This window comes from Notechis scutatus, chromosome Z (assembly GCF_049901735.1).
Source record: "Notechis scutatus isolate UNSWTSFEM ecotype Mainland chromosome Z, rNotScu1.2, whole genome shotgun sequence".
In the NCBI taxonomy this organism is placed as follows: Eukaryota; Metazoa; Chordata; class Lepidosauria; order Squamata; family Elapidae; genus Notechis; species Notechis scutatus.
The window spans coordinates 23,618,929-23,631,064 of NC_142025.1; the positions used below are offsets into that span (position 1 = coordinate 23,618,929).

At 40.3% G+C, this 12,136-nt stretch overlaps 1 protein-coding gene across 5 annotated transcripts; it reads right to left on the reverse strand.

Moving 5' to 3' along the window:
• Positions 1-794: 794 nt before the first annotated feature.
• On the reverse strand, positions 795-7,251 carry EOMES (eomesodermin). 5 transcript variants are annotated; one of them, XM_087948336.1, is made up of 6 exons: positions 6,221-7,251; positions 4,674-4,828; positions 4,100-4,221; positions 3,733-3,876; positions 2,977-3,038; positions 795-2,478 (listed from the first exon to the last, which is right to left on the reverse strand). In XM_087948336.1, exons 1-6 carry the CDS (start codon positions 7,030-7,032, stop codon positions 1,743-1,745), a joined length of 2,031 nt encoding a protein of 676 aa, XP_087804462.1. In that variant the 5' UTR covers positions 7,033-7,251; the 3' UTR covers positions 795-1,742. The 5 variants fall into 5 exon arrangements, with proteins under 5 accessions (XP_087804462.1, XP_026542379.1, XP_026542378.1 ...); XM_026686594.2 differs by having other exon boundaries at positions 795-2,421; positions 3,733-3,891; XM_026686593.2 differs by having other exon boundaries at positions 3,733-3,891.
• Between the last annotated feature and the right edge of the window lie 4,885 nt (positions 7,252-12,136).

The window sequence follows — 12,136 nt, forward strand, 5'->3', positions numbered from 1 at the left end:
TCGGTTTCAAGGAAAGTCTCTGCTGCTAGGCATAGGTAAGGACTGTTGCCTTGTAGTCAGAAAAGAATGGACTTGTGCAAGATCCAAGGATTCCTTGTCTTCGTCCCTCACTTGAGCGTGTTGCCATTTCAGGGACGCTCCCTGGACGAAGCGGCATTGGAGCATCGCGGAGCGCATGTAAGCTTAGCCCAGACACGTCTTCCTTTGGCTACTGGCCCGAGTCCACATTTTCTCAAGCAGAGCAGAACATCTCCAGTCCCTCTTCAACCCTAAATTAGCTGCCGACGGTCTCAAAGCAGCTATGGACAAAGGCGCCTGACTCGGGATATAGTGTCTAGCACTGCATCTGTAATGTACGCATCGAGAACGCTAGGCGCTCCAGAGATTGTCCGACTTCGCTCCTTCTGGAGAGGAAGGGGAGACCCAACCAACTTAAGGACCTGTTCGCTTTTTGCTTGACTGGACTGTTCTACCTGTTCCTGCGGATAGGCATTGGGGAGAGTGGGGGGAGAGTGGTATGTTGGATAAAATTCTTGTTCATTAAGAGAATCTGGGGTTTTATGGCTGGGTAAGAAGGGCCAGCTTTTTGATAGTGCAGCAGCTTAATAGAGGAATGGGGTTAGCAACCTTCTCTTTTATCGACCCTATTCTACCTACCTTGTTCAAAGTCAACTGCCAAAATTATTTTATTTTGGAGTAACAGTTACAACTTATTGTTTGAGAACAGAATCTGGATCAGATACCCAAATCTTCATATAGCATTTGCAGTGAAAAGGAAATTTCCCAACAACTAATACAGTTATAAGTCCTTATCATTGGAATACATTTATTATAAATTATATACAGATGAGCATCCCCCCCAAATAAAACCAATGCTTTGCTTTAAAGCCTTTTGTGATCTCAGTATCATACTATTTACAGACTGCGCAACAGGAAGTACAACACTTTCCATGTAAAACAGTTGAAAAAATACACTTACCACTTACCAATAAATATTTTGACATACTCCCAGTCTTAGTGCTCACCTTCAATGTAGAATTTGTTTAAATGGATAACTCCCAACATATCCTGTTCAACCGCACTGCCAGAACTAGAACTAAAGAGAGTATTTTGCCATAGCCTACATTTATGTCTAGCCATAGAGCTATACATATTATATGGAATCATTTATTTGCCATCTTTGTAGGATTATTTCATTGCCATAAGATCAAAAATCCCTCAATCAAAAAAAAGTTTCACTTGCTAAACTAAGACTTTTGTTCTTGCATATATGAAGAATTGTTCTAAAGGAAAAGCCTCTAAGTTTTTTTTCAGATAGTCAGCAGTAACAGATCCAATCTGGACTCCCTTTTTACAGAGATTTCTAAAGGAAATTTTGAATTTCCTTTTTTCTAAATTGTTTGGCAATGTAGAAAACATTGATTAAAATGTACCTGTGTATTAACCCCCTCCCTTTGACTATTCTGAAGGAAAATCTAATTTAATCTTATAATACTGCTTAAGCATTTTCTCTTAAATCTTGGAAATGAGCAGAAGAAAAAGACTTTTTTTTCTTTTAGTGCTACCTTGTTTCTTCCTTTTTTTCCCCTGTGGAAGTCAGACAAAAGCTTTGGCACATTCTATAGAATTGCACAAGACCATTTCAAAAGGTGATGATACCAAAGGTTCCTCACCAAGGGATCTCAGCACCACCACTGAACATGTAAAGTTACTCAAATTTCAAGACACCAGGACTCAAATACTTAAGAACTGGTATAAAAAGCATAGTAGCCCATGCCTTTAGAAGCATCTTTGCCATAGTCCTCAGCATTAATATCCTCACACTTCATTGTTGGAGAGTTTTCATTGCTGGAGCTGTTTGGGGACAGTCGCCGCCTTTTACAAGCACCAATATAAACTCCAGAATCATTTGAATCTAGAGATTTTATGGATGGAGGTGTCTCAATCCAAGATGACCCCATTTCTTCTTTTACTTTTTCTTTTGAAAGGAGGTCTTCAGAGAAACCTGGAGGGCTTGCTCTCGAAGTCCAAGGTAAACCTGTAGACATTTTCCTTGGGTAAGAGCCTCGACTTCCCCATCCAGCCACAGAAGAAAATGTTGGATCTGGGTAATACCCCAGTGCATGGGATGTCTGAATGGGAAGGGATTTGATACCATAAGAGAGTAAGCTACTTGGAGAGTAATCAGTTTCATAGGAATTCATGTCCAGTTTGTTGGCCCCAGACTGCTGGACTGGAGTGACAAACCATCTCTGTGGTGGATTGGTCACCTCTTCAGTCTGCTGCGGAGAGAGGAGGCCATTTGTCTGTGGTACAGCTCTTTCACCATTATAGAATCTAGCTGGTGGCAGGTTGTTGACAAATTGTTCCTGGAAGAAGGGTTGTACAGTGTATCGGGCTCCTGGGACAATCTGGTGGGATCTAGGAGAATCCGTAGGAGATGGAGTTAATCTGTCATTTTCTGAAGCTGTGTACATGCTACAATATAAAAGAGAAAGGCTAAGATACTGTTCTTTGCCATTCAAAAATTTGATGTTAACATGTATGGAACCTGAATGGGGCTCTAACCACAGTTCATTGGAATGCCATCTTAGTGCTAGAGATTGTATGTCTCATATACACTTTTTCTAATTAAAGTAAATAAAAATAACTAATGTGTTTAAATGTTTAAAAAATTATATTCCAAACTAAACATTTTTTCTATATCTAATACTCTCTGCTAACCTCACACATCTATTGCAATGTGCAATATACATATACATACATACATATATACACACACACACACATATACATATGTCTAGTTACATTAGGTATTGTTAGAGTTTCGTTATTTAACAGATTTGCTCTTTGCTCAGATACAGTCACTTTTTAAAAATATAAAATTCAAAGTATACTAATTAAAAGAAACATTAAGAGCTAAAAAGTCTTTTATTGTCCTTGGCACTATGTAGAAATACACGAATCATTACTTACGAATCATAATTGTCCCTGAAGCCTTTTGCAAAAGGGTTATGATCAATTTTAAGTTGTGTGATCTGGAAAGTAAATCAGAAAAATAGCATGACCTATTTAGATACGTTATACCTAAAAAGACAAATAGCTCTTTGTATGTGTAAAAAGGAAAAATATATATTTACATGGAAAATTAAATTTTCGATATAAATATTGCAGGTCCTTTCACGCAAGGAATGTTGATTGGCAGATTCTAGGAGGTGTGCCTTGACTGCCAAGGCTCTTGTCCTCTGGAACATTCTTTCTCAGTTGGGATGTCTCTGACCCTGTTGGCCCTTTGTAAGGCCTTAAACACATGACTTTGTATTTAGGTTTGAGATCCTGAAGGTATGAAGGGGCCCGTTTCCTAGCTATATTGATATCTAAGATTATTTTTCTCAAATGCCATACATATTTAACTTGTATTATACTATAATTGTTTTTAACTGTTTTATGATTGTTTGCTGTCTGGAGTCACTTGCTTGACATTGGCAGATACAGAGAATGAATGAATGGAATAAATGAATCAGAAAATAAATTTATTCATAAATCTGCTAAATAGATTGGTGGAACACAGAGTGATAGAAATAGCAATTTATATGCCACACTAATACTAAAGCACTCAGTCTCACAAAGCTTGCATGTTTTTATCATTTAATTTTAAAAAGGGCATGAGGTGAAAGATGTTATGCTACAAATAAAAAACCAATTAGTATATTGAGTTTATGTTATCCTTACATCAGTGTTCTGATATGCGGTAACAGCTATGAACTGTGTTTCAGGAAAGTTGAAAGTTTGTGTTTTAGTAGAGTCATTCATATCTTCAACACCATCTTCTGTCACTTCCACAATATGGAGACGAGGCTGATATTTGTGCAGGGACTGTAGAACAATCATCTGGAAACAGTTTAGCCATCTTTTGTTATAAGACAAATATATTTAAAATCTATCAAATTTTGTACAGAACTAGGATTAGGATTCATGGCCTATTTTCCATTTACATGCCAGTTTATCTCTGTTAAAAGGCAAGACTGAAGTCAATATTCAAGATTGCTGGGCCAATTTTGCCTTATTCAGATTGCATTTAAGTATATATATATTTTACCTGGGTATTGTTATTATTAGCCCCTTTGTTATTAGTAAGTTTGAGTTTTCCAAAAGAGATTTCCTGTCTCATCCAGTGGGCTCCAGTATTGGGAGATTCAGGATGAACGTAAACCTTGTTGCCTATCAGAAGGATGGAAAAAAATAAACAAAAATACATTTTAGCTCTCTCCTTCTATACCAGAGATACTGACATAACCACACATTAGCCAAAGCAGATACCGACTAAGTATCAGATTTAGAAAAGAGGCACTGTTGTTCACACACTTGTACATCTAGTAGTATGTCACTACTGGCTTTTTTAGGCTAAGGAAATGTAGCATCCATAAAAATATATTATAATAAAAAGATAATTTCTTTGCTAATTATTTGCAACATCTTTCAACTATAGCAACCATCACTTCAGCAATCATATATAGCATATATAGCAGCATACATACATACATGCATACATACGGACAGACAGACAGACACATACAGACACACACAGATATATATCCAAACAAACCAACCAAATCCAAACAAACTCCTTTCCCACCAGCTGTAGTCATAGGCTTTATGTAATAATATCCTACCTTGCATATTATTATCAGCTTTGCCACATGTCACCCATTTTCCTCCCTGGAAGCGCCAATGGTTAGGATCTGCAAGTACTACTTCCACAAAAACATTGTAATGGGCAGTAGGATTGAGGCCTGTTATGTTGAAACTCAGGAAAGGAAACATCCGCCTGAAATGGGAAAGAATAAGAAAAAGAAAAGGGCTTTTAGAGAAGGAGCCTATAGCTATTTGCCAAAAACTCCTGCAGAGTCCCTCTGGCAGCATGTTTCAGCCCTGGCTTGCACCTGGGCAAAGAAAAGGAGGCAGATGGTGGTCCCCTTGCAGGTTTTATATTTAGAGAGTCACCAGGAGAGGGTTCAGCTCCAAACATCCTCTCTCTTTTGCAAGCATCAGCGTAGATGCAGGAAAGGAAAGACCTCTTCACCAGCTAGCAGAATCCTGCTTTGGAGAATCAAGATTATTCAACAGCTGTTCCACAGTCCTCCTGTGTAAATGGGCAGAACTCCATTTTTATCATCAGTTTTGAGGGTTGGAATTTTAACTTTTGAATTTCAAACCCCAATTTCCTTGGACAGGTATTATTATCTGCACTGAAGCCATTTTCTGTTTCTAATAATTATTCAAAGCAAACCCATTGGGGAAAAGTAAGCGTTCTGCTGAAATTTATCAAGGAAACCAATGTAAATTTTTAGGATAGAAAATAGAAATTAAAGAAGAATAGAACTCCACTTCAAGCTCCCTTTATAGGCGTGGGGGAAAGACCTGTTTGGAAAGAGCTTGTTTTTAATTGAAATTGGATTATTCGGTCTTCCAGGAATCTTAAAATACAAACTTTAGTCCCACAAATTGTTTTGTTAGGTAACCTGAAAAGACAGTTGTGTGATTTCCCAGCAACTTTGATCAGATTAATTTCCAAATAAATGGTACACCAGAGTCAGGTTGTTATAACATATTAAAACTAAAACTAAAAGCCAAACTGAGATTCATAAAATCAGAATAGTAAAGGAAATTCTGTCTCTTTCCAAGAGGATGAGAGATGATGTGAGATTCTAATGCACTTTAACACATAGAATCCAGTCTGATTACAGTAGAAGGGGAGCAATCTAAGAAGTGTGCACTGGCTGCAGGAGAATTAAGAAATAGTATTTCGTGAAAAAAGACTGTAGGGTTTTGAAATGGGAAATGGGAAAGAAACGAAACTAGGGAGACCATTAAAAAAGCAAAACCAGAACCCACTTATAAGGATAGCCAGAATCTCGAATTCATTTGCTGAAGATTTATTCTCTCTTTTGAGTGCAACTGGATCGACCAATTCTCCTTTCCAAAGCGTGTTTCCAAACCTAACAGATTGGTTTTTGAAGAAACGAATTTACTCGTCTTTGAAACCAGACGTTTCCAGGGCACCCGAAGCTACTTTCACCCAAAACTTAAACCCGGACTAGAGAGGGATGTAGCTCCGCTGTCCTTCTGCCACCCACTCCCCCTCAGGAATGTAGTAGTTAACATATATATATAGGCAGGAAAGCTGCGCTCCGAAACGGCCCCCGTCATCAAAACCTACCTGCCCTGCTTGGTAATGATCATCTCGGTTTGATGCCGATGGAACTTCAGCCAGAGCGGCCGATTGCAGAGGAAAACCTGGGCACGAAGTCCCCCTGCCCCGCCGGGCATCGTCAGTCCCCCTAGGCCGCCGCAGGAGCCCCCCGCCGCCGCCGCTGGCGGGTAAGGGTTATAGAGAGCACCGGGAGGTGCGCCTTGACCATACTGATACGTGCTCGCGGCTGCAGCGAAGGGTGTCCTACTCGCTGCTGTCGAAAAGCTGCCCGGTGGCGTCAGCACAGAACCATAGGGGTAGCGTGCTCCACTGGGCGCCTGGTACATGGAACTGGATTGCGCGCTCCCGGCCGCCCCAGCATACGGGAAGAGCGAGCACTGACTGCCCAGCTCGGCACTAGCCTGCGGGCCGGGAGATTGCAGGTAGTACCGTTCAGGACTCAGGCCATCTAGAGAGTAGCGAGCAGGCGGGGGTGGCGGCGGCGGCGGCGGCGGCGGCAATACGTCTTCCTCGGTTGGACCCGGCGAGCTCTTGCGCCCACCGTCCGCAACCTCGGCCCCCGCCTTGGACGGCATCTGGCCGGCAGTGACGAAGGGCGTTGTCTCGCCCGCCGCCTCGGCCTCACCTAACAGGCTCGTTGCCGGCCCAGAGGCGCCACCGAACTTTTTCGGCCCCTTCTCCAAGTCCGGGCGCGGCGGCGACCCAGTGTTGAGGTGTCGCGCTGTGCCGCCGCCTCTCCCGCCCGCGGTTTCCAGCGGATAAAACGGGGTACCCGGCAGATTAGCAGAACTGCCTAGGAGTTGCTCCCCCAATTGCATCTCGCCAGGAGATTACCCCCTCGCCTCCGCCTAGAAGTCCCTGAACTCTCGGAGAACAGCTCTAGCGAGAGCCACAAACAGCGCGCACCTCACCCCTCCCGAGGTCTACGCTTCCCAAGCGTCTTAAAGAAAGAGAAAAGGTCGTTAGCCGCCCACTGTGGCGACCTATTGAAAGCCACCCACCGCCCCTGTCCCTTTAATCCCATGCCAGTGACTGCACCCGACCGCGCTCGAGAGCATGTATACATATATATAGGCGCGCGCGCTTCTTTCTTGTACCCGGGGAGGGGCTTGGAGGCGGTTCCACTCAGAGACGAACTTCTCTTATTCTCGTCCACCTATTGGCTGAGCCAGTGGACACTAATTTAATTAGACAGTTACTAATTGAAACAAGTCATCTGTAACTCCTGGAGGGCGGTATATTTTTAAAGTCACCCCTCTCTTTGCATTGCTAAACAATTCAATGAAGCCGAAAAAAGAAAAAGGTTTCCTGTACATAAGACAGATTTAAGTTTTTCTTCCGCGAAATGGAAGAGAAAACTTTTAACTTTTAAATGCGTTCCTCTCAACTCAAAGGAAAGTGCAGTCTGTAGGTGTCTGGTTGATTCCTAAACTGTCAACCTCTGCAAGCCCGAAATCAAAGGGAAGAATGGTCAGTACTCATCTAGTCGCCGTCGCACCTCAATAGGCAAGGCCTTGGCTCGCCAGCGCCCTCGACCAAGTTGAGAGAGGAAGCGCGGCGGACCCATATTTTGCTTAAAACGCGGCGGGGGTTACCCTCAGCATCGGCGCAGAGGCTGGCAACCTGTTCTACTGCTGCCCCGGTTTGTGTGTGTGTGTGTGTGTGTTTTCGCTGTGAGAATGAAAGGGAGAGAAATGCAGTACAACTCGTCGAGCCTTACACGATTTCTCAGGGCTGTGAGAGGGGAAGAGCGGATGAAGGGAACAGGAACACAGAAACCAGGGAAGAGATTTGAAGGCGGTTTGTATCCGATATTAGCAAGGAGGAATTCTACTTTGCCCCTTGATCATCGGGCCCTGCAATTTCAATCCCCTCTGAGGCACAGAACGATTGAACAGTTATAATTAGTTTGAAAAGTAATACAAAGCGTTTATTTACTACCAGTTATTCTAACGTAGGCTGCTCGAGATTCAGGCACACGAAAGCTGCTGCCATCCCACGCACCTTTAGTTGAGAGCAAGATCCTGTGAATTCGGCTTAACTTTCAGAGGCATAAAAAGGCCTGCGCCATTAAACTGCAATCTATAAGATTGGAGTGTAGAGCTTAATGAGCTTTAATTCCAACGCAGCCTCAGTAGAAGTAGTCTTTGGGAATTGTTTGTGTGCCTGTGTTTACTGTATTTTATTTTTCGAGTACGGCTTTTTATAGAGAATAACCCAAGTAAACCATGAGATTGTCCCCCAAATTTCAGTGAGGACAGGACCAAGAGTATTTAGGGAGGTCTTCGATCGCAATAGCTCTTACCTTGATTTGGAACCCTGGCTGTTCCGAAGACTATCGGATTGGAAATCGGTCACCTGCAAGCAGCACCGCAATGCACTTCATCGTCGGAGCTTTTGCGCAACCACCCCTGGAACTTACGCAAGAGCACGCCCAATGGCATGACGCCGCCAGCAGTAACACGTTAGTCGAGGGAATTCCGGAACATTCTTCCTCGATAACCAAGAGGCCTTTCCCAAATCTGTCCCGGGACGTAGCGTAAACTTCTGCGTGATTAGTTGGACGTTTGCTCATTGTGTTTAGCGGAGGCTTTAAATAAAATGTCGAATAAGGAGTTGTGGTATGGTGAGAGCTCCGAGTTTTGTCAGTTCAATGTCTGGATACCGGGGGATTTTTTCTTGCGGCGTCTTCGTTATCCACCGTCACAAAAAAGCCCCAGTTAACAAACCAAACAAGGAAACTACCATAAAACGAAATTGATCGCGGCTGTACAGTAATATGTTTTACAGCTCAGTATTCCCCTCTTTATCTTAAGTGTCTGAGAAATTAAAAATTCGTTCCTAAAAAACAATATACCGGTTAAAAGCGAAACGAAGCAGGTCCAAGATGTATGAAGTTCCTGCTTTAATAAATAGGGGATCATTGGTAATAATTCTTCAGAATGACATTTTTTTTTGTATAAGAACATTGGAAGTACAGAAGAACGTAATTTTTCTGCGTGTTGGTTTCACCTTAAGTGAATATATATATTGATCAAATTGCATCGATTGAAAAAAAACCCTTTAAACCAACTCTTTAAAAAGATCTTAAGATATGTAGCATACATTCTCACTTGTTTTTATGAAATGCTGGACAAAAATTCGTTGATTTTATTGAAATGAACATGTGAGACACAGTCTTTCTTGATTAGTTCCTCCTTTTTATAAATGAAGCAAGTTCTTATTGTAAGTTGCAGAGAATTTGTCCTTTTGTGAGATAAAACTATCATGTAAGAGATAAGCTTTTCTGCTGACCATTTCAGGTTTTTGGCTGGATTCACAGCCAGATGTTAGATTGGCTGTGAATCCAGCCAATCTAAAGGTAAATCTTAGATTGTTTAACTATGGGTAGATCATTAAAAAAACAAATCTCATATTGGCTTAGCCTTAGCTTAAGACGTGGTGTGAATCGAGTTAATACTCTGCAGAACAGCAAATTTCTACTGTTGCCAGCCAGTTTTGTAGGAAAGATCTCTATTACTTTTAATAGAAAAGTGCTACCATTTCCATATAGTCACATGACAAGTAAAACTTTACTTGTATTTTCTTTGTACAGGATTTCAATTCACCAAACAATTAACTTTGCCTTGTTTCATTTCAAAATTAATTTTAAAGAAGGGTTCTCTCACTGAAAAGTAAAAACAGTGAAAGACCAAGATTTCATTTTAAAAACATACAACTGAAAATGAATTATTTGAGAATAAATAGTGGTTTACTTTAATCACAATGAGATATGAGTCTCTTCACAATTTAAAGGACAGCATTGCTAGATTCTCTCCTTTTCTCCTGAACTAGTAGCTCTATAAAAGTTCAGATACAGTTTTGCTATGCTAAGTTTAGGGAAATCCAAGTAAGTTAGCATTTAAAGATATATTTTTCTTCACATTATCATCCTAATTTACTATGCAATCCTGAATCTTTGCCATCATATCTGGTTTTGAAATTCAGACATGAAGAATTCAAAGTATTACATTTGATCAAAAGAATTTAAATCTAGCTATACTCAAGAAGCTGCTATACTGGAAAAGTCTTTAGATGTAAAACAATATTCTGAACCTTTCTCATTCACAGTAGATAAAAATTTGTATGTCAGTCTTAACAAATTATTCCCCACTTTCATGCGGGAACCATGATGTGTAACAAGAATTGAGATTATCCTCTCAAACTGCCATTCCAAAATCACTTGTTTATAGATCTTATTGAATTAGGTAGAATTTACTTCTGAGTAAGCATTTTTTAAATTATGAGATTATATAACCTTAGTCACTTTGCATTGATTGGTTTTACCTATCTTTTATAGCAAACACTTGTTGCTTCCACCATATTTTAAGCAGAGCAGAATAAATTATTCATGTGACCATTCAGCACCTTGGAGAGTGGCAACACAGATTATTAACTACTTTTGTATTATTAAGCAAAGTGATTTTGCTAATGACATCCATCTTCCTTCCATTTTGCCAGTAGATTTTCAAAATGCACCTTTGCCATGTTTACTATTATTTAGTATTTTGCTGTCTTGGGCAACTGTGCTACTTTCCACACCACATACACATCAGTAAACAGCTGATTTTGACTGTGGTTTAAACTTAAATCAAACCTGGTTGCATTATAACTTTAATAGCTAGATTTAGAGCTTTCAGTGCCTTTACTCGTCACCAAGATCTCCCTATTGAAATCAGGGCTTGCTTATTTAACAAAGTTTTTAAAATAACAATTAATGCAGGCATATTAGGCAACCTCCTAAAATTTTAACTGGAACTAGCAAAATGTCATAAAGTATGACCTAGCTTTCCAGTTAACTTCTAGTTTTTCTGTGCTAGATTCTGTCCCTAGGAAGGGGGGGCAAAAAAGTAATGCCAATAAAAAGGATGGGATTCATGACTCCCATGGAATTGAAAATTGGCAAATTATGTATAGTGCCTTATGATATAAGAAATATCATACAACATTTTATAAAATAGTACAAAATTCATAAAACATATTGTTTTGATGTTTGAGTGCATTTGAGTGCGTTCAACATGAGTTCTTTTCAAGGCAGATGCATCTCTGAATATCTCCCTGAATTTTCCAATGCATTAGAAACTCAACCATTGTTGAAGACATTGAGAAATATCTCTAAAATTATGATGCAAGGTATCATGGGTTGTCTAGTTACATACATTCTTAACTAGATCTCCCTGACAGATGGAAGTTTTCTTAGGCTAGGGCTCAGAAGAATTATATGAACATTCACTGCAAAAGAAAGTGTGTGTGTGTATGTAAAATAGTGTGAGTGTCAAATATTCTGTCTCCGTGTTTTTCAAAAAGGCCCTGAAGTTCTGTTAGATCTTTAATAAAGTTTAGAAAATAATGATAACATCTATGAATTTTCTCTCCATCTTCTCTGATCCTACATAATACCAATGTAGTTTTAATATCACTTGTTGAATCAGAATCTGTGAAAGTATTAGATGAACCCTATTCCACCAAAATGTCTTCTCTAGGACTTCATTGGCTTGTTCTAAGTATAGATGGCTTGTGACTACAGATAGTTCTTGATTTACAACCAGTCTACTTAGTGGTCATTTGAACTTCTGGCAGATTCTCTCCAATATTACTTATGGTCTGCTTTTGAAGTTCTGATGTTCCTCTTCTCCATGGTCATATGATCACATTTTGGACAGTGAGCAATCAACCCATATTTACAGCCATTTATAGTGCTTATAGTGATGTGACCACTGTGTACAACAATTTTATTGGAAACTGGAGTTTACTTCCAGTTTCCAGCAAACTGACCAATGGCAAACAATGGGTTCATTTAATGACAGTAACATTTGCTTAATAAGCACTGTGAGAAAGGTTGTAAAAGTGGGTCTAGTCCAGTGGTGATCTGCTTTATGAGCT